This window comes from Hibiscus syriacus, unplaced genomic scaffold (assembly GCF_006381635.1).
Source record: "Hibiscus syriacus cultivar Baekdansim isolate YM2019G1 unplaced genomic scaffold, ASM638163v2 tig00014213_pilon, whole genome shotgun sequence".
NCBI classification, from domain to species: Eukaryota; Viridiplantae; Streptophyta; class Magnoliopsida; order Malvales; family Malvaceae; genus Hibiscus; species Hibiscus syriacus.
In genome coordinates this window covers 1,168,433-1,191,678 of record NW_024062320.1, presented here as the reverse complement: position 1 = coordinate 1,191,678, position 23,246 = coordinate 1,168,433, and the positions used below count along the sequence as shown (strand labels likewise).

At 34.3% G+C, this 23,246-nt stretch overlaps 2 protein-coding genes and 1 non-coding gene across 3 annotated transcripts; 2 read left to right on the top strand and 1 right to left on the bottom strand.

Moving 5' to 3' along the window:
- Positions 1-6,639: 6,639 nt before the first annotated feature.
- Positions 6,640-10,533, top strand: LOC120206991 (apyrase 2-like). Its single transcript, XM_039206535.1, has 9 exons — positions 6,640-7,290; positions 7,973-8,101; positions 8,192-8,248; positions 8,335-8,427; positions 8,949-9,154; positions 9,359-9,450; positions 9,694-9,908; positions 9,995-10,184; positions 10,286-10,533. The coding sequence occupies exons 1-9, from the start codon at positions 6,973-6,975 to the stop codon at positions 10,393-10,395; spliced, it is 1,410 nt and encodes a 469-aa protein (XP_039062466.1). The 5' UTR covers positions 6,640-6,972; the 3' UTR covers positions 10,396-10,533.
- Positions 10,534-15,631: 5,098 nt separating this feature from the next.
- LOC120206992 (laccase-17-like) lies at positions 15,632-17,918 on the bottom strand. Its single transcript, XM_039206536.1, has 6 exons — positions 17,764-17,918; positions 17,525-17,676; positions 17,184-17,428; positions 16,970-17,098; positions 15,914-16,885; positions 15,632-15,818 (listed from the first exon to the last, which is right to left on the bottom strand). Exons 1-6 carry the CDS (start codon positions 17,872-17,874, stop codon positions 15,688-15,690), a joined length of 1,740 nt encoding a protein of 579 aa, XP_039062467.1. The 5' UTR covers positions 17,875-17,918; the 3' UTR covers positions 15,632-15,687.
- A 4,183-nt stretch (positions 17,919-22,101) lies between these two features.
- TRNAT-AGU lies at positions 22,102-22,175 on the top strand. Its single transcript has one exon. It is a non-coding gene; the product is annotated as a tRNA-Thr (tRNA).
- The last annotated feature ends 1,071 nt before the right edge of the window (positions 22,176-23,246 follow it).

The following is a 23,246-nucleotide window of genomic DNA, read 5'->3' as shown; positions in this document are numbered from 1 at the left end:
TAAGTAAACAGAGATATCATAGATCAAAATAGAAATCAGAGAAAACATTTATGTGATCAGGGAACTTACTAGAGGTTTTAGATATGGTTTAGAGTTTTTGGATAATCTTATCATACTGAGAAATATGGATCTTCAATATACCGATAGAATATCGGAAGTTAGAATACTATCAGAAGAGTTCATTAGTTGATGGAATCATCAGTTACTCATAATGTGATTTATCAGGATCATATAGGATTCAGACGTTTTTCAGAGGAACTAAGTAATCAGAAGTGTATTCAGAAATCCTTTGCATCTAAGTTACTTGTGTTTTCAGATATGACCAGAGTGATTTGAGCTGATAAGGGAGAACGAAGATTCAGAACATTTACCATCTATGTCGATCGATCGGATTATCGAATAACTCGATCTGAACAACTCACATAACTAATACTTGTTGATTGGTCAATTCATTGCTCTTCTAGGGTATTCAATCATTCCTAGGCTTGGTGATATTCTTGGGTCATTTGTATTCTAAGGGTATTTTGGTCATTTTATAGATCCATAATATTTCAATCCTTTCATTCTATCCGGTCTTATTATTTAATTCAAACTTATAATCTATTTCAGTCCTTTCGAACGATTTTGACAAAAGACCACCCTCGATAAATTATTCTTCAGGTATTTACTCATAACTCAGAGATTTTCATGTCAATTGCCTTCTCAAATATTACGGACAGATTATCATAAATTTTCTATACCGAAGTAGAATCTTAACAATTAAATTAGTAATTTATCGGGTTAGGTATGAATTCTCAGGTTACTTTTGCATTCAGGGTCAACTCGGACTATTTTTATCTCTCAAGGGCATTTTTGTATTTTCTTAACCAAGTAATTTCGGTATTAGAACTCTGAACAAGGATAAATAGAATTTAAAGATCCTAGGGTTAATTGTTTTTCCGAATAATCTCTGAACTCAAAATTATTCCATATCAAACTTCTAATTTCTTGTACAAGCCATCAAAATTTTATTCAATTACCGACTTTTTACAGAATTCAGATCGAGTGTAGGAATTATTTAACTACCCATATGATACCAAACATTTTCATTCATGCATTTACCAATACCAACATGTTCCATGAAGCATAAAAAGGTAGTAATGTATTACCATAGTTTTTGTGCCATATCGATCGACCAATTAATCTCCATTCGATCACTCTCGAACTTGTAATCAACTTCCAATAATTACTCAAATATATAACAACATAAATTTCATCATAATCGGAGCTTAATTGCGAATAATGGATCGAATCGGGTAGTTAATCAGTGAAAAATAACTTATCGGGTTCGAATTTGGCGAAATGGACCTAAAAAACGGGCTCAGGACGTCAAAAACATCAAAATAGGTGTACCCAAAAAAAGTCAACGACGGTTAACGATTAACACTAATCAACTCGGCTCGGTCAGCTCGATCGTCTCGGTCAGACAACTCGGTCGACTCGGTTCACACGGCTCGATCAGTTGGCTCATTCAGCTCAGTTTAGATCGGTCCCCAAGCTGCTAGACGAAGGCCACGCGCAGGGGGTGGCGCGTGCGGCGACTTTGATCGTCGGTTCGAAGTGAAATTTTCCAGATTGCTAGATCGGTACCTCGGGATTCTTGTGCAAATGTTATTTTTCAACGAAAAATAACAGATTGCAAAATTTTAAAACATACCAACTTCTCTAACAGTGGTTGGCGAGTGACGATGTTGAAAAAACAACGATGCAACGATTTTGGTCAGGTTTTGAGCATACGGTGACGGTGAGTCCGATGGTGTAGGCGGTGTGATGAACGGGTGGACGGATCGACCGGAATCGACGAAGAACAAACGACGATCGAGTTAAAACCGATGAAGTTTACGGTTGAGTTTTACGGTAAATGTAACACCCCAACCCGTACCCGACCCGAATACGAGTCTGAGGTGTCACATTGACTTTTCAAACCTTGACACTTAAAGAAAAACCCCTGGGAATTTAAAACTTGTTTAAAACAAAATACTTTAATTTACATAAAAGATACCACAAAATACAAACTTGATCAGAGTACTCATAATTAACGACTTATTACATGCCAACACTCTATACACAACAAAATACATACTTTGTCGATTACTTCTGATCTGATCTTCTAGTAATAATACTGTCCTTGCCACTCCTATTCTTGCTCTTCACGTTTCTTGGTACCTACGTGTAAATCATTTACACGCTAAGTCATAGACTTAGTGAGGCAATAAATAAACATGTAACAGTAGATTCATGAAAATGCATTCTTACCATTTGATCATGATATTTCAATATGCATGGATATATTTCCTATGACATATATAATCAAGTCATGCACACATGAAACTTACCTTTTTGCATCACTTTGACTTTAATTTATATTTCAATTGTTGTTGTTGTTGCCCATGTATATTATTGAGAATAGAGGTATGTGAGTACATTGAGGTTGTGCACCAATGTTGTCACCATAGCTCGTATAAATTCCCTCATGGGGCACCGAACATTTGTTCAGTATTTGTCCCGAATGACTGCTATATATGTCCCGTAGGACCACTACGTCCCGAAGGACTACAATACCCTCGACTCTTGGCATGCCAACTATACCTATAGCTCTCGTATCATATACTATGGGCATTTATTATGAATATATTTCTCATCACTTGTTGAATTCACACTCGTACTCATATACAGTGTGATTCCATTGCTTCAGATTCATGAACTCTTGCTTCATTTGACGAACAAATTGATCTCCGATGTACTTATGTTTGAATTCTTCTAAAAACAATGACCAAGTTACTTGGGCGTTAGTCATCCTTAATGTAACATTGGTCCACCAGATCCTTGCTTGTCCTCTCAACAAGGAAATTACTCCATCTAGCTTCTCAACATCGGAATAATGAAGTCCCGTAAGCATGACCTTCACGTCATTAAGCCAAAGGTCCGCAGTAACAGGACCTTCATCGGCTTCCCTTCTAAACTCTGGAGCTCCTAATCCCTTCAACTCTTTCGCAACATTCATTTTTGGAGTTGAAGTAACAGGAGGTTAAAAATGCATCAATAATGTGTCTAAAGTTCTAAAGAATACATCTTGATCATTCACATGCACTCCAGAGGGTGTCTGTTCTTCACTCTGCCTGGCCAAGGAAGGTGAATTACTACTTTCAGCGGGTATATCATCTACCACTTCATTTCTTGAACTACCTTGTCCGGACATCTATAAAAATACAACCATATAGTTCTATTAGCACAACAATATACTTACTATTCCATCAGATCAGAAGTTTTCACTATTTTGTTGGCATGTATACCTTATAAAACACTCAAGACTCCAGTTTATACCGAGAATCGACTAAACCTGGATCTGATGCCATTAAATGTAACACCCCAACCCGTACCCGACCCGAATACGAGTCTGAGGTGTCACATTGACTTTTCAAACCTTGACACTTAAAGAAAAACCCCGGGAAATTTAAAACTTGTTTAAAACAAAATACTTTAATTTACATAAAAGAGACCGCAAAATACAAACTTGATCAGAGTACTCATAATTAACGACTTATTACATGCCAACACTCTATACACAACAAAATACATACTTTGTCGATTACTTCTGATATGATCTTCTAGTAATAATACTGTCCTTGCCACTTCTATTCTTGCTCTTCACGTTTCTTGGTACCTACGTGTAAATCACTTACACGCTAAGTCATAGACTTAGTGAGGCAATAAATAAACATGTAACAGTAGATTCATGAAAATGCATTCTTACCATTTGATCATGATATTTCAATATGCATGGATATATTTCCTATGACATAAATAATCAAGTCATGCACACATGAAACTTACCTTTGTGCATCACTTTCACTTTAATTTATATTTCAATTGTTGTTGTTGTTGCCCATGTATATTATTGAGAATAGAGGTATGTGAGTTCATTGAGGTTGTGCACCAATACTGTCACCACAGCTCGTATAAATTCCCTCATGGGGCACTGAACATTTGTTCAGTATTCGTCCCAAAGGACTGCTATATATGTCCCGTAGGACCACTACGTCCCGAAGGACCACTACGTCCCGAAGGACTACGTCCCGAAGGACTACAATACCCTCGACTCTTGGCATGCCAACTATACCTATAACTCTCGTATCATATACTATGGGCATTTATTATGAATATATTTCTCATCACTTGTTCTTTCTCTTCTGTCACATACCACATGAATGTGTAACCATATATTTCATATCATATCATATCACATATTGCATATTCATATGTCATTTCATATATTCACATAGCTTATTTCATTTCACATTGGTCATATCTCATAGCATATATCACATATGCATATAATCATGTATATCATATCATATATCTTATGTTTCATGCTCTTATGTTTATGCATATCATGTATTCATGTACATATAAGAATCACATATCAAATAACACTTTAGGAGTCACTTCTTACCATAATAACTCCATCATTGGCTCATCGCAAGCCAATGTTCGTTCAATAATATAAGTACAATTAAAATTGCACTCACCTTAGCTTTGCTTTGATTCGATTATAATCTTTTGATTATTCCGGAACTTGTTTAGGCTCAATATCTACATAAATATATCATTTCAAAACAACTATCAGAAGCCTAAACTTTAAACTTGATGTTAATAACTTAAACCGGTTTAATGAATCAAATTCCATTTTTCATTTAGGGGGAATCTGTTCCCGGGGAATCGATACTCCCCCAGGGGGGAATCTGTTCCCCCTGCACATACTGGAATTTTTGTCCAAGAGGGGGAATCGATTCCCTTCATAGGGTATCGGTTCCCTCTATCCAGAAATTGTATTTTAACCCCGAAAATCATCAATTCTTCACTTAATTCTTCTATTTTAAACCCCTATCATGTCATTAAACTCAACTACCATTACTTAAAACAACTTATATCCATGAAAATCATCTATAACTTCAAAATCCTATCCTTCATATGTAATTCAAGAATCATACTCAAATTTCAATATGTTCTAATTACCATTCTAACACTTCATATTCCTTAATTAGCATGATGACAAGTCAAATTTAACTTCAAATTCAACTTATCAACTCTTTTCCATGATTTCATATAAAAACTCATTTTCTTAAATCTCTTATAACTTCTTCATCTTTTTGTTTTAGAACAAATTAAGTTTTCCTTAAGCTTAATTATCATCTAGTGATCATAACCCAACTTTTAAAACAACAAATAACCAAGAAAATAGAAAACTCACCTTTGCTGTGGCTTTCTCTCGTATGGAAGAACAAAGAGGAGAAGAAGAGATATTCTTCTTATCCCTTTCCTCCGTATATATCCTCAACATAATACAATTTAATCATTTAATGGTTAAATGACCATTTTGCCCTTTAATTCTTTTAATAATTACTAACAATCCTTCCAGATAAATCATTGAATTATCTAATTATTCTACTTTAATCACCAAATTTTGAAGTTTTACAATTTAGTCACTAACCCGTATTTTAGGATGTTACAGTAAACGACGTCGATTTACGATGGGATAGAGGTCGAGTTTTGTTCACTGTTCGATGGTGAGTCTATTGGTGGTGTCGGAGTGACGAACGGTAGCCGAACGATAGAGAATCGGGGCGATAAAAGGGGTTTGACGAGGAAGGAAATCGGGGTAAGCTTCTGGAGAAAAACCAGATTACTCGGGGGAAGGTTTTATTTTTCAACATTTAACAAAAATAGGTAAATTCAGTATTGGGTCCCTAAATTTTTTGCACATTCTAAAATTAACTATAAGTTTCATAAACTTATAATTTGACCCTTAAATTGAGGTGTGACAAAAACGACATCATTTTAACCCTCAATATCCACATCAAAATGATATAGTTTTGTCCATGTTATCATATCATTATGATTTGAATGACCCAATATTACAATTGGAATCAAAATCGAAATTTAAATTTAGAATCGAAGTGATTAAAACTTTAGTAGTATAAACGATACATTATCTAAAGTTAAATGATATATGATACATCTTATTAAAAATAAATTAAAAATGATTCTTTTACTAATATTATTAGAAAAACATAAAAAAATGCACCCAACACACATTAATAATTTTTATACTTTACATATTTAAAAAATCATAATAATAACAATTTAGTGTAATTACGTACAGTTTATTAATTCGATAAATTGAAGGAGAGTTAATTGCATCATATGTACTTAAACTATGATATTCATTTCAAATTGGCCTCTAAAGTTTTCAACATTCTAATTTCATCCTTAAACTATGCTTTCATTCAAAATTAGTCCCTAAACTTTTGAACATACCAAATTCATCCCCAAACTATGGCTCTCATTCTATATTGATCCCTAAACTTTTAATAAAGCACATGTTTCTGTCTGGTTTTATATTGTTTCGAGTTAATAAATCCATACAAAACTCTCTCTTTTAAAAAAAAACACCTCAATGAAGGATGAAATTGTAAATTAACTAATTATTTTTGGTGAAATAGAGGATGAAATTCTTGATTAGATGAAGCTTAAGAAACAAATAATCCTCCACCTTTACATTTAATTTCTCCCTCCCTAAACCATCGCCTTCCCTTTCCTTCCAAAATCAGTATCACTACATTTCCTCATTCCCTTTTCTTCTCTTTCTCATTTCCCAATATGAATATACATTTCTCTTCCTCTCTCAATCCCTTCAAAATCAATTATTAATTTCATAGATTAATTCTTTATTTTTTAAATTGAGGCTCCAAATCCTATAATTTGAAATTTCTCAAATCTAGAAAGCTGGAAGATCTGGAGTCATTACCGCCTTCCTCCGGGAACGGAAAGATCCGATACAGAACACCATCCTCTCCGGATTTGCAGGAGTCCTTTAAGAACGGAGCCCCAACATCCCCGACCAGAAGCGCCACCGCCGATCACGTTGAAAAGATGAAGCGTCCGATGGCCAAACACGACTTCGTCTCCGATAAGATCCACAGATATCGAGGCGTTTTGTTGGTGATCTCCATCCCTATCTTGCTCGTAATGTTCGTGTTGTACGTTTTGCCCGGGAAATCTACGGGGGATGTGACCGTGCTGGAGGAGATCGAGCTGAATAGCAGGAAAATTGGGGCGAGTTCCAGACGGAATAGGAATTATGCGGTGATTTTTGATGCGGGAAGTTCAGGGAGTAGGGTTCATGTTTATTGTTTTGATCATAATTTGGATCTTGTTCCTATTGGCTCTGAGTTAGAGCTTTTTGAACAGGTAAATTCTCATCTTACAATTTTATGATATTTTTTTGGAGCAGAAAAATATATTTGCTTGTAATGCAGGTTCACCAAACGATAATTGAGTGCTAGTTTAGTAGTTGTATTTTATTAATGGATTTCATTAGAATTAGATCCTTTTTTTTTTGGAAATACCATTCTTTCATTTTAACAACACTTATGGCCTTTAATAATTCTTGTTAACTTTTTTAAGAAACGAAAACTAATTCTTTTAGAATATGGATTGCTGTAATGGAAATTTATTATTATGATTTTTCGTTTCTCTTTCTTTTCTTTTCGGTTGTTGTGGTGGCATTATCTTAATATTTTAAGATTTTTTTTCCTTCTTGAATTTGTGGAGTAGGAGTTGATTTTATACTTTTCTTGTTTTATGTTTAATTTTAGAACCGAAAGATTAAAATTTGGGATATTGAGAGGGATATAAAGCCTTGAAATGATGATTCAAGTGCTGATGCAATGTAATTTTTCTTTGCTTTAATCATGTACCTTTAAAATCTGGACTTTCAATGAGAATGTACCTTTAAAATGATAAATTTTGTTGCATGTCTTCTTTTTTAGCTTTTCAGAAGAAAATGTATGCTTTAGGAAAAACTTTTCATGATTTATTTTTCGGTTGTCTCCATGTATTAATTGATTTTACGTGATTTGTTTTGTAATAGCTCAAACCTGGTTTGAGCTATTATGCGAAAGATCCACAGGCTGCAGCAAATTCATTACTTTCTCTTCTTGACAAGGCAGAAAGTGTTGTGCCTGTAGAGTTGCGATCAAAAACTCCTGTCAGAGTTGGGGTTGGTATACTTAGTTGCTTTGTTTATGCTTATTTTGAATTATAAGTTTTATAATTTGCTTAAATCTGGAACTTCAAATTTTTTTCTTAGGCAACTGCAGGTCTGAGGGCATTAGAAGGCGATGCAGCTGACCTAATTTTGCAAGCAGTAACTCTACATTTGAATGCATCTTGGTTATGTTCACATTTTGTTTCCATTTCATCATGCTAATGTTGTTTTAAATACTTGTATAGGTTAGGGAACTTCTGAAAGATAGAAGTACTCTGAAGTCCGTGGCAAATGGTGTCAAAATTCTGGATGGCTCTCAAGAAGGTTCTTATGAGTGGGTATGTTTTGCTGATTTCATTCACATCTTATATTTTGCCTCTATTATGGACCTAAAGTTATTTTCCTTCTCAAGATTGATTGTAGGGAAAGCATATCAAGCCTGCTCTCTAGAATGCATTTTATTGCATGCTTGATCTGGCTCCCTTTGTTTTGTGTTAGACTGCCTTCAAGTTTCTTATTGTTCCTATGATTCTTTTCCTTGAAACCACTTTTTCATGATATAGCTGGTCTGCACAATCAGTCTTACTCTAGATGATTTCATGATTATGGTTAATTCAAAGGGGAAGATCCTCGAGTCTTCTTTGTGGTAATGAATGGCGATATGCTTAAAGCTTGGATAATGTATATGGATGGATATATTTTGCGTTTTTTCCCATAGAAGCAAGTATTTACATTTTGCAATGAAGCTAAACTTTGCTGCATTTATACTGACCAACATAAGGTCAAAGATCTGGGTCTATCCTACTGGTTTAGGCAGTGACCTAATTAGGAGTTTCTTAATTGCCATCTTCCATTTCAGGTGACAATAAATTACCTATTAGGGAAGTTGGGAGGGACATACAAAGACACAGTTGGCATCATTGATCTTGGTGGTGGATCTGTGCAAATGGCTTATGCCATCTCCCAGGATGCTGCTTCAAAGGCTCCAAGTGTACCAGCTGGAGAGGACAATTATGTAAATGAAATGTATCTGAAGGGATCAAAATATTACCTATACGTGCACAGGTTTCTCTCGTTCATTTTGATAAATTGGTTTTATGATTCTATTAATGATTTAAAAGGGACAATAGAGATTTATGACTGATTGCAACAGCAGTAAATTTTATCAGACATTTTTATCTAGTCATTTCTATAACTCTGTGTTTTAATGCGACCATTCTACATAATTATGTGTTTTTAGTTAATATACTTTGGGCCTTTTGCATACAGTTATTTGCGCTATGGCCTATTGGCAGCTCGAGCAGAAATTTTGAAGGCATCTGATGATTCTGGCAACTCTTGCATCTTGGAGGGTTTTGATGGTATGTTAGATTTATTCAACAGCAAATTAAAAGTATTTAGTTTCTAAAAGTTCTTGCAATGCTTTGATCACTGAAAATGTAATCTTTGGCAATTGGCTGTAGCATTCTCTCTCTATTCTTGAATTTTCAAATGCTGTGAATGTAGTTTTGTAGTTTGTAGTTGTAGCATCCTTTGTTTTGTGGATGACCGAGAATTTGTGCGATTTAAGTAATTAACATATACGACCTTTTTATCTTTACAAGGTAATTATGCGTATGGAGGGAATGAATATAAAGCATCAGCTCCTTCATCAGGCACAAGCATGGAAGAATGCAGGAGGGTGACCCTCAAGGCTCTTAAAATAAATGATACATGTACACATATGAAGTGCACATTTAGTGGTATATGGAATGGTGGAGGGGGAGATGGACAGAAAAATCTGTTCATTGCTTCGTTTTTCTTTGACAGGGCTGCTGAGGTATCGTTGATCAAGAATCATATTGCCTGAAATAAACTACGGATGAAAGTGGTTTGCCATTCTAATTGAATTGTTCATGAATACAGGCCGGTTTTATTAAAGCTTCTGATCCAGTTGCAAAAGTGAAGCCTCATTCTTTTGCAGAAGCCGCTACACGTGCTTGTGGAACCAAGTACGCAGACGCTAAAGCGACCTTCCCAGATGTAGGTGAGGGTAACTTGGCGTACCTTTGCATGGATCTAGTTTATCAGTACACCCTGCTCATTGATGGATTTGGTAAGACCCATAGTTCATCGTTTTTCGTTACGCAATTTCTTAGTTGCAGAATTACAGATCCTTAAGATTTTCATTGTTCGACATAATCTTTTCTTGGACAGGCCTTGATCCCTACCAAGATATTACATTGGTAAAGAAAGTGCAATACCACAACTCCTTTGTGGAAGCTGCTTGGCCACTAGGCAGTGCCATCGAGGCCGTTTCATCTTAAAAGTAAAATTTCAGGTAATGCTCTGCTTTAATCAATCACTGAAAATCGGATTTTGGAGGGAATAATGGAAGAGAATGAATCATTTGTAATTGCATTATTACTAGGTTTTATGAAATTTAATTGAACTAGTTCGTTTTATGTAACTGAACAAACAGATTATTCTACCAATCTGATTGTATCCCTAATATTTATGTTGGGAATTTTTTTTTTCAATTTTGAATTCTGAATGTTTATTTAGAATATCAAATGGATCTAAATAAGGGCTAAATTGGTTTGTTAACTTGATTTTTCTTTTGATATCTATCCTAAAATTTTAAGTTTTGACTAAGCTTGATGTATGATCAAGTTAGTACTTGTCTTTGACCGTTCAAAATCAACATGTTTGGTTATGAATTTCTCAAATCCATATTGTTTGGATGTGCGTGTTTAAATATAATCTTTAGACATTCACATGTATTGAATTATTGAAGATAAGACTAATACACGTGTTATCGTTGCTCGATTTTTCTGCTCGTGCAAGTAGGTGTATTCGACCTACATTGCACGCGTTTATTCTTTTCTAGAAGAATGTGTATTTTTTTTTTTGAACTTTTCCCTTAATTTCATTTTAATCCAATCTATACTCGTACTGTTGTCACGGAGGCAGAATGTGTTTCTTGCAGAAAGCATTTTCGAAAAAAAGATTATGGATAAAATGAAAGAAATGGATAAAATATTTTGATTTTTGTTATAAAATATAACACGCGAGTCACATGTTTGTACGAGTATTAATCGAGTGACGATGATAGTGACAGAGCACATTTATATGTATTGTCTTCAGCTACTCTATGAGTGCATATTTAAAAGATCATGCTTAAACACATAAAAATAATAATATCTAAACAATGCGATATTCGAATTATCTCATGGCGAGCTAATTTTGAGGTTAAAAGGGAGATCATAAATTTTTTTTTTGAATCATATTAGTACGATAGTTAAAGAAAGTTTTGAATACTCATCTCAAGTATTTCATAAGGAAACAATTGACATTGGATTCGAATATCTAAAGCTTCCTTTAACTGTGATATTGATATTAATCTGATTAAAGCTCAAGACATGTCTTTTACAACTTAAAATAAAAAATTTTGGCCATGTGATTCCTTGCATATTATTTAGATATTAGATTTTTCAAGTGTTTAAATATAGCTTTTTAAATACACACTTATTGAATAATTGAAGACAACTCCCTTTCATGTGCGTTGTCGCCGTCACTTGGCTCATGCTCGTTCTTATATAAACATGTCTTTGACATTTGTCATTAGGGATGGCAAATGGGCGGGTCGGGTGCGGATACCCCCTCCCCTATCCCCATACCCATCTAATATTTTTCAATCCACCACCCGCCCACCACCCATGATGGTAAAAATTTTCAAATCCACGCCCTCCCACGCGGGTACATTCTCAAATCTATCCCAACACCCACTATCCAACTAGAGATGTACCCGGCTAGACCCGCTTGACAACAAACTTAAGTTATGCATAAGCAACAAACACATAAATAAAACTAGTACTTACTCATTTTGTCCTAAACCGATATCAAGTAGTCTAAGCTCCATTCCAATCCGAATTTCAGTACGTTTCCACAGTTTCGATAAGTTTTGAACTGTTCCAACCAGTATCAATGCATGCAGATTGATATAAGATTTCGACATTTTAACTAAAAAACGAGTATTTTATTATGCAATCCCTTCCGATATCCTAAGACAATGAATCCTTTATACCAAAAACACCACAAAATCCAACATCATTTGAAGATCGACAGAAACTTGATAGTTACATATGAAATTGAGAAATACGTAGAACCCATACTGACTTTGAAGATCGGCGCAGTAATAAAAATGAGAGGTTTGAAAGGAAAAAAAATATGCATAAACTTAACTTATCCCTAATATTTGGTTAAATAACAAGTTATAGCTTATATAATATTATGATTTATAAATTAGTCTCTAAAATTACACCTAAATTCATAATGTCTAAAATGTAATGGATATTTAGCTGGGTGGGCGGATGTGGGGTGGGCGGATGCGGGGCGGGTAAGGTGTCAAACCCATTACCCGCCCACTACCTGCGACGGGTACCACTTTCTAAATCCACACCCGCCCACTACCTACTAAAATTATACCCATCCCCGCCCCAATTGGAGCGGGTGCGGTGCGGAATCCACGAAATTGTACCCGTTTGTCATCCCTATTTGTCACGCATATTTTTTTAAGATAAAATTTATAATATTTTCAGTATTTTTCTCTTATTTTTTTTTCATTTCACCCTGAAAATTTAAAGAAACAAATTCTTTAAAATCATTATAATTACTAAATAAATTCCTAAATAAATTCTCGCCAATGTCATTTCATTAACTTTTTAAATTATAATATTTCTCTTATTTAGCCCTTTTTCTATGATCAAATTCTGGAATCAGTGCCGTTAGGGATGGATCGAAGTGGATGAAGAGGGGACTGATTGTCCTATTGAAAATTTTAAATTAGTATATATTTTAGATACTTTTTATATTTTTAATTGATAATTTATTTTTGCTCCTCTAAAATTTTAAAAGTTAGTCCCCTTAATATAAAGTCATGTGTCCATTAAGGATTTTCTTAGGTTCTTGATTTTGGCTATTTAGGTGTCGTTTGGAAGATTCTACCAGTGGAGATGCTCCTCATATAAACGGGAGTGATATAATTTAGAGTCAGTACCAGGGATTCAAATAGTGGTAGTGGTCGTAGTCGCGTCGCTTTTGTCGCCATTACAAACATAACAGGCGTTATTACGAGGATTGCGGGTATCACGGTCATATAATAACGGTTTCGGAGGGCACCACTATCGTTATATCGCGGACACTACCGCGCGAACTGCTATTTAAATCCCTGCTCAGTACCATCAGACAACGCACAACGATGATTACAAGACCTTTTAAGTCGATGTAACAAAAATAAGGTTCCTCGTAAGTTTATAGCTACCCATGAAGATTTTGGATGATTGAAAGTCGAATTCATGCTTAGGGGACTAGAAAGGTCCTACATGAGAAATTTGATTTCAGGAGATCACCGGTAGCCGTGATAGTCAATGGGATCAATGATTGACTAGTGAAGCAAACAATGTAAATACTTTTAAAGATTTTGAGAAAAAACAATATATGAAAAAAATGAAAGAAAAAAAAGGAAAAAAAGGATTAAAAGGTTTATATAACTCTCCAAAATCACATCGTTTTTGAGGGGGCGACCCGAGGAAAACAAACTATCGTAATTTTGGCATATGATCCGTGCCCGATCCATAATTCAATCTGTCCAGCTTCAGGATCTGCTTGTTTTTAAGAATGAAATGAAATATTATAGTTTCAATCCCTCATACTTTGGTAAGTATTCAATTCAGTCCCTAAATTTAGATTTATATGGTCCCGATAGTCTTCAATTTGGGCAATTAAGTCCTTGAAATTATTACTTGGTAATTAATGAGTTACTTTGATATCGAGGAAAATTATTTGAGGTCCGTGTTCGTGAATTGGACGACTAGTTTTCATGAGAAAATGGCTAGAAGCTCGAATTAGAGGCTAGTGAGATCGACATTAGTAAATTAAGGTTATTACACATCAAACTCTAAAATGTTTCATGACCTTCATAATTATGATGCTTTACATGTCATGCTTGGACGCTCGATCAAATATTCGAGTAGAAATAAAAAAAATTATTGAATTACCCTTAATCACGAATAATGCATGTATTTTATTAGTAATGAATAAAAAAAACATAGAACTTTATAAGAATGTCATAAGACTCTTGAAATGCACTCGATTAAATTATCGAACTACCTCGAGTAAAGGAAATGACCAAAATACCTTCGATCATAATTAATAATGAGTAAAGGTCATATTATGAGGAAAATGTTCTAAGAGACACCGATAATTAATTAAGCTTAGATTGTGGCGGTGAAATGATTCTAGTTGGCTCTGATGAAGGGGTTAATGGGTGGTTGATTATTTTCTGAGTTAGATCAGAAAATAATTTTATTGTTTTTTATTTTTTTCGATTTTTTTTATATTGTTAACTAGGGATTGGTGAGTTTCGACTTGACGCAAAAATTGACCCGATTTGCAATTTCATAATGATTCGGTGTTAAAAAAATTGATTCAACTAAATTTTTTTTTGAGTTGAGTTATAAAATAAAACTTGAATAACCAAAATTTTTAGTAATCAGTGGATTGTTTTCCAAGTTCAAGCTGAGTCCCTTAATTCTATATAAATATATGTATATTGTATATACAAAAATATGAAGAAATGTATATGTATATCGTATATGATTATAGAAAATTATTTAAATTGGAATCAAATAGTAATATAATATTATAAATATTGACAATTGAATTTAAACAGAAATTTGAACAACTCGAATCAACTCAACTCGATTAAAAATATTTCAACTAAAATTTATAAGTTATAAAATATGACTTATCAATTCAAAATGTTTCAACTCGTGGTGTAGCAGGATGGCGTGGCAGAAGGGATCATGTCCCTTGACTCTTAAGAGTTATAAAATGGTCCCCGATTACAGGGTGTTGCTTTATTGAGTCACTCGACTATTAAAAGTTACAAAACGGTCACCCGACTATTCATTATGTTCAAGCTCGTCATTTTCTATTAAAAATTTGATGGCGGACTGAGTTGGAGGTTAACCTGCTGACTGAGATATGATAAAATATGATATCATAATCTCAAACGACTATCATATCTAAGTTAATAGGTTAACTTCCAACTCAGATGACTACTAATTTTTTAACGGGAAATAATGAGTTTGAAACATAATGAATTGTTTGGTGACAATTTTGTAACTTTTAATATTTGAGGGACTCAACAAAGTAACACCTTATAGTCGGAGATCATTTTGTAGCTTTTTATAATCAAGGGACTCAATAAAGCGATATCCCATAGTCGGAGGAACATTTGTGTATTTTATCCTATAATTTGTGTACTCATTGCAGGCTTCGAGAAACCCATCTTCTCCTAGAAAATGCAATAAATATACCATGGAGTTGCAAATTGTACTGATATGCTTCAAAGCTAAGATTGAAAGAACAAAAGGATGCCAATGCATCATTGGAGACCTTTTTTATTGTCATTCACAGATGTTATTACAAAGTAAATTCCTTCTGTCTTAACTCCACAAGAATCAAGAAAACATGCTTGGACTACTGGTAGGCCAATGCCAAAAGCACAAAACAAGAAAACAAAAAGGTCAACAAATCAAAATGAGTCATATTGATCAACATTTAGGAAGATCTTCTGGTGGAGGCTGCAGCTTCTGATCGGGGAATTCACCGTCCAACACAATCCAAGCCATCTTCAACCCCCAGCTGGTGTGCACTTCTAGATGGCAATGCATGAACCATACCCCTGCAACAATTTGGTTCTTGTTGTCATTTGGTCATCATCATCAACTCAAACCAAGCATTTGACGATTCTTATCGATCGTTCGACTTGTGACTTACCTGGATTGTCTGCTAGAAAACGAATTGCGATCCAACCGCCCGAAGGCACACCGACAGTGTTCCTTTCGATAGGATCAATCAGGTTGAACTTTGCAGTGTCTTTATTCGGATCAAAGTTGCCGAAACCCTGGCCGATGACAAAGAAGTTGAAGCCGTGTAAATGAAGAGGGTGGCTTTCCGCTCCGAGAATGCTCGTGTCCTGCATAACTAGCTCCACTGAAGTGTTAAAAGGAAGCACTACTACGTTTGTTCCGTTTCTTACCATAGTATTGTTAGGAGGTGTGCCTGTATAGTTAAATGGAATTATAGGACTTCGCGGAAAATCTGGGGTGTACACTCCGTTGGATTGGCCTAAGAAATGAGCCTGGAGCAATGCAATAGTCGGCATTGCAAATGATACATTATTGATCGAAGCAGCAAACTTGGTTCCATTAGGACCTTGGCAGGTTTGGTCATGTTGGCAGGGGTTGGTTCCGAGACCAACCGTGAAGAAAAAATGCTTATCGACCTTCCTGGGCACGTTGGCAGGGTATTGTGCACTGTCCAAGCTACGGAGTTTACTCGTGAAATTTGTAGCGAAGGAAGTGTCGTTTAAAGCAGGTAGAGTTGGTTCAAACAACGGGAGATTTTTAATCGAGATGCTCGAATGAAGGCTATTGGGAGGTGACTCGTATTCCAAGATACCGGAAGCAGTTGAATTATCGAACGTTCCTTGACCTGTCACGTATGGTCTAGCAGTCATGAAGAATGTGGCATTTGGATAGCTGGGTTTGGTCTTGAGGATCACATTTGTGGTTTGGCCGGGGGCGATGAGAAGTGATTCAGTTTCGAACGGTTTAACATAAATGGCATCAACATCAACAACAGTGAGAGTATGATTCGCTATGCTGAAGAAGAGCTCATCATTGAGTACAGCATTGATTAAACGCAGAAGGTAAGCCTTGCCTGGTTTCACCTTAAGCTTGAACGTATCTGTCAAAATTATTAGTCCACAAGTGAACTCCATAGCTCTGTCAGAAATATATAGTTCAATACAAAATTTTAGCTATTTTATACCTTTCGAAGAGCAGTTATAAAGTGGTCCAGGGAGACCATTGATGGTATAAGCATCCGAAACATTCGGGCCTCCACCTGTCTGAAGTGCCTGGCTAATAACAGCCTCAGGATCTGCATTGAACCATTCTCCTGCAATACATAATAAAAGGGTTTAATTTGCATTCAGAAAATAAATGCAGGTTCGTAGTTAATGATTCGCGGATGATTTCATCACCGAAGATGATCGGAACTTCTTTGTAAGGCTTCGCAAATGGATACGGAACGCCACGCTTGGGAAGAATGACAATGGGACCATAAACAGTGGCTCTTTGCCATGATATGTGGGCATGCCAGAAGAGGGTCCCTCTTTGGCCTATAATGGTAAAGTTGTAAACGTAGCTTTGACCGGTTTGTATGGGACACTGAGTCACATATGCCGGTCCGTCTGCCCACCCGCTTCGAATCTGTCGAATGCCATGCCTGTTTCGAAGAACACATTACCATAACATGCATATGAAATCATTTATTTAACTTGCAATTTCTGCAGAATGTCATTTTCAAAGTAAACTTCAATACCAGTGGATAGAAATATTGTTTGGTACATGGTTGACGACTTTTATAAGAAGCCGGTCACCCTCTCTTGCTACGATGCGAGGCCCCGGAAATTGTCCATTCACCGAAACAATGCTCTTCGTATGGCACAAACGTGTCACATTATGCAACTTGATCTACAAAATGGTTACAATAGACCAAATTTAGAAGTATCATTAATGAAACAAATATTTGATTGAGAATCATGCCAAAACAATACATACATCAAACTTGTAGTGCCTGGTGACCCCAAGAACCGTGTCTGCAAGTAGACAGAAAGTGAAAAATGAGAAAAAACCCAGAATTGTGGGTGATGAAAGAAGTGACACTCCCATTTTTTATCGTCTGGTTTCGAAATTTGAAAATACTTTTCCGACTATGTATCTATGTATGTATTCATCGAGGCATACGAAAGCAAATATATATAGTAAAGAAAAAGGGTGTTTGGTGTGTACATATTGTAGACTTCGTATGACGCAGATCCGGTTGTTAGAACAACTTTAGAGTGCTGTCAAAGATAAGCCAAAGCTCTATATGTTAATAAAGAAATGTATACATGAATGTGGTGCTATTTTCCATAATGGAAGTGATTTTTCATAATGTATACTACTGAATTTCGATAGTTGGACGAATCAAATGGTATCGAACGAAAACATGTCGCAAATGTTGAGACTCGAATCTAGACACAAAGGGTTTATGGTTGTAAATGACTGAATGAAAGTCTCAATGGTGGAACGGACCGATTGACATTATCGATAAGTAGGATTATCGAAGTCTCAACCGATATGCTTTGTGGTGAAGCAAATTTCAGGGTTTACATCAAGCAGTCATTTCAGAGTTAGATGCCATGCTATTTTTTTCATTTTAATGAAGGTACAGGTCATGGAGGAATAAGGAGGAAACCCCCATTGACGCAACTGTTCTACAAGCAAAAACAGAAATATAACAGCAAAAATAAGCTTCTATTTAAAGGGATAATTATAAACTGAAGATTGATTTGATGCAAACTGTTAAATTGTATCAGATAAGCTGAAGAGTTGAACTTTTACGTTCCAATCACTTTGTCTCACAAAAGTGGCAAAGATTAAAGCAAGGTCAAGAGCTCCAGCCACTAGAAAAAACTTCTGCAATTAAAAGTTGTATTTAATAATATTCTAACATGCACTGAAATTTGTTTGAATAGAATCTCTTGATTGACCTAGTGATTACAAAGTAGTATCTGTTTTAAGTATTCTCAACCATTTGATAATGAATACCCAATCACTCTTACAGTCGTTGGTGCTCGAACTTGTGATCTCTAAGAACAACAACGATTCTTTTAACTACTGAAGTAAGTTGATTCGTGCAAACATCTTTAGTCTTTGAAACGAAGACTTCTCTTTTGATCACTTTCTCTCAAGCAATGGTCCAATATCAATGTCATTACTCATAGATTTCGATGTAAAATATCTATGTTGTGCAAACATGCCCCTTCTATTCTCATGTTCAGTATTAGGGGTGTTTAACGAGCGAGTCAATTGCAAGTTGGACAGTGCTCGACTCGTGCTAGTTAAGCTCGTTGCTCATTAAACTCACCAAAATTTTTACCTTGTTTTTTACTATAAGTAAAATCTACTAATACTATATAGAGTTTAATATAAACATAAATTAATAAATATAATAAAAAATTATCAAAATAATGTATGAAACAATTTAAAGTCTAAACTCAAAAGCAACAATTCACAAATATATTAAAATAATAAATAGGGTTTGATTTCGGGTGTAGTAAAATAATAGTTATTACTTAATAATTTAGTATTTTTATTATTTATTAGAAAATTAATATATTAGTAATTTATCATCTTTTTTATTATCTATTAGTAATTTTTTAAATGAAAATATTTTTAAATAAAAATTGTAAAAAACATTAACGAGTTTCTCACGAACTTATTGAGTCGAGTTATACTTTAATCGACTCAACTCCTTAAGATCTCGAGTCGAGCTCGAGTCAAGTCAACCCGAGTCAAGCTTTGACCGAATCGAATTCTAGATGCTTTAGCTCATTAAGCACCCCTATTCAGTATCTTTATTACATAATAAGGGGAAAAAGGTTTTCTTTCAAGGTCAACACTTGCCTTGAGTTCTTGTTGTATTCATATATATGATCATGATGCCTCTTAAATCTCTATGCTCACTCCCACCATAGTAATATTATATAAGTTTCTTCTTTGATACATCAGGATAAAAAAACCACAATCTTTACTGCAAATTTTGGTACATATTTGTCATTATGATTTCAGTGCATTTATCATGAATGCATCCTGCTCCCTAAAGTAATATATGCTCTTGTCTTCATCTTCTACTTTCAACGACTAAATCTTAGAATTCTTTCCCATTACAAAAATGAATTTCATGGTCTTCTCTGTCTACCATGCTCAACCTTGGTTTCGAAATCTTGATTTGAGACCTTAAACGTGCACAGTTTGCAATAATACCATGGGAGAAATTTTTTCTTTTTGAAATGTTTGATTTACTTTGAGACTCTGATACCGATCCTCAGTTAGAGATTGTACTTAATCTATGACTATAGATATTTGATACTCAGTTATTTGATCAATATGAGTATTAGAGGTCGTAGAGCTTCTCGTGGTAGTTGATTATTACCACTTCTCGTCATAGAGTTTCAAGGTGAAATCTTTCTAGTTGACTTAATGGAACTATCCTTCGAGGAGTAAGATCCCATTCTGGGTATATACCGATTAATCAAACATCGAGTTAATCTTGATTGTATCATCAAGAGGGAAACATTTGAGATATTTAACAAATTAGATATGGTAATGATTGGATAGTGAATGGGTTACCTCTAATGTTATTTTGGTCTTAACAACTAAGAAGTTGATTCAAAAGGGTTGTATCGCATATATGGCTTATATTCTAGACTAAAAAAAGACTAAACTATCATTTAATGATATTTGTATCATGAAGCAATTTTCAGCTGTTTTCGGTTTAGGCACCCATTTAATAATCAATTCTTGTAGCTCAGTTGGATAGAGCTCCCGCATAGAGATCATAAGTTCAACTCTCAACAAGAGCTCTATGATAATTTTCTCATCCTTTTCAAGTCTTCAAGTAATCATAATTAACCTTGAATTGAATTTTTACACTTGATAAATTACTTTTAATTATATTTATTTATATTATTTTTAATATTTTTTTAATAAAAATAAGAATTAATTAAATTATAAATTGAATTATATTTTTTAAATTAAACATAATTTATTTTTTAAAACAAATGTGCACTATAGTGTAAAAATTAACCCCTAACGTTTGTTCAAATGATCATTTTGATACAGATTATTCTTTTGGGAGCATTTTAACCTTTAAAATTTCAATTTTTGATCAAAATGATTACTTTTGGGTGGAAACCGTTAACTAACTAACTATCAACACATGTTGTTGATTTGATATTTTCATATATGTTAAATTATTAACATGACACATACCGCATCACCCAAAGTCATAACGTAATATGTGTCACATCACTTAATATAATAATGTGACACATATCATGTCACCCAAGTTGATAATGTGACATGTATGTATCACGTCATTCAAGTTAATGAGGTGACATGTAATACATCAATCAAGATGATGACGTGTCATGAGTCACTTCAATCAAGGTAATCATGTAACATGTGCCACATAAACAATGAAGCACATGTGGAAATGCCTCATCAGCAGTATGTGTTCATTGTTAGTCACTTAAGAATTTCCTTCTAGCATGAATTATTTTGGTAAAAAATTAAAATATTGCGGGATAAGTTGTGCAAAAAAATATTGCGGAATAATTTTAAAATTATAACTTTTTAAAAATATCATGAGTAATAATTGTTTAATCTCTTTATTTTATTCTTTTAATCATATATCATGCAAATAAATGTTAAATATTTAATACTTAATTTTAATTTACTTTTAACTACTAAGTTTATGATGAAATTATTTTTCTTTTTCACTTTTGTTTTCAGTTTCGTGTATCATCAATTAATACAACCTCTCGTGCTTTAATTTTTGTTCGAGTATTGAGTGACAAGTTACACCTATAGTGTAAGTCTGTATAAAAGTTGGGTTGACTACCCTAACTATGCATTCTTATACATGTATTTCTAAATAAAAAGGGGATTGAAGAAAAGAATGAGTCGACGATTAGCAATACCAAATTACACAAAAAAATACTATTATTGTATAAATAATTAGATCAAGAAACGCTAGACTACCAGCATCGTATTATATTATGAGTAACAATATTGCCATCACCCTAAACAAGTAAACTCCTTGAGTTTATTTAGCAACCCGACACATATTTTTATAAAAATGAAATGTAAATTATGTATTTAAAATAATTAATATGTATGTTATCCCATACTAAAAAAATTATCATTAATTATAAAAATAATAATTTAAAGTAATTATTTTGCATACATTATCATAAATTCAAATTTGAAAACTGTTAAAATATAAATTACCAAGTCATATTTTTGAAACTAGTTTTCTTATTTGTGTAATATACTATATTAGCATAGCTAGCTCTTGTAGCTCAGTTGGTTAGAGCACCCATTTAGTAAGTGGGAGGTCTTGAGTTCAACTCTCATCAAGAGCAATTGGATATATTATCTTTAATAATTTTCAATAAAAAAATAAGTTAATTAAAATATAAATTGAATTACGTTTTTAAAGTTATACATAGTTTACTTTTTAAAACAAATACACTCTTAATTTTCAAGGCATAATGCAAAAATTATCCTCCCAACATTTTCCCAAATGATCATTTTGGCACATATTCTTTTTTGGTAAGGACTTTAGCGCTTAAACATTACATTTTTTTGGTCAACATGACAATGTCTTGATGGAAATCGTTAGTTGACTAACTGTTAACACTTGTTGTTGATATGGCATTCCAACATATGTTAAATTACTGACATGACACTTACCACATCACCCAAGGTCATAACAATATTTGTGCCACATCACCGAAGATGACAAGATCCATGTCACCCAAGATGATAATATGGCACATGTCATGTCACCCAAGATGATAACGTGGCATGCATGTATCATATCACCCAAGCTGATAATGTGAAATGTAACAAATCACCCAAGATGATGGCGTGACATGAGCCACATTAACCAAGGTAATCACGTGTCATTTGCCACATCAACAATTAAGCACATGTAGATATATCTCATCAACAACATGAGTTGATTGTTAGTCACCTAAGGCTTTCCGAGGGTTATTTTGACAAAAACAAAATGTTAAGGGCTAAGTTGTGCCATAAAATGACTTGTAGACAAAATGAACATTCATATAAACAATGAGGTATAATTTTGGAATTATAACTTTTTAAAAATATCATGAATAATAATTACTTTTCGGATAATAAGGAGGTCAAGGTTAGTACATCAAGCATTTATACGAATGTGGGGGGCGTGAATATCCCTGTGCAGAATATCAAGTAAGGCATTTAGAGGATAATAAAAAATGTAATGCCCGATTCCCAGGCTAGTAGTTTCGGGCTAACTCGAAAGAGAGTTAAATGAAACCAACAGACTTATAAGAATCCTTTGTCAAAATAAGTGTTGATTTGGACTTGGATTGAGCCCATTATGGGATAAAAAGGGTACTTCTGATTGGAGGATAAATGAGAAATGACTATCATAACAAATTCCTCTA

Coding starts and splice junctions, on each gene's coding strand:
- LOC120206991 (XM_039206535.1), top strand. CDS start 6,973: ATGAAGCGTCCGATGGCCAAACACGACTTCGTCTCCGATAAGATCCAC. Junction 8,102..8,191: donor AAACTCCTGTCAGAGTTGGG/GTTGGTATACTT, acceptor TTTTTTTCTTAG/GCAACTGCAGGTCTGAGGGC. Junction 8,428..8,948: donor AAGAAGGTTCTTATGAGTGG/GTATGTTTTGCT, acceptor CTTCCATTTCAG/GTGACAATAAATTACCTATT.
- LOC120206992 (XM_039206536.1), bottom strand. CDS start 17,874: ATGGGAGTGTCACTTCTTTCATCACCCACAATTCTGGGTTTTTTCTCA. Junction 16,886..16,969: donor TTATAACTGCTCTTCGAAAG/GTATAAAATAGC, acceptor TAATTTTGACAG/ATACGTTCAAGCTTAAGGTG. Junction 15,819..15,913: donor TTTTCTAGCAGACAATCCAG/GTAAGTCACAAG, acceptor AAATTGTTGCAG/GGGTATGGTTCATGCATTGC.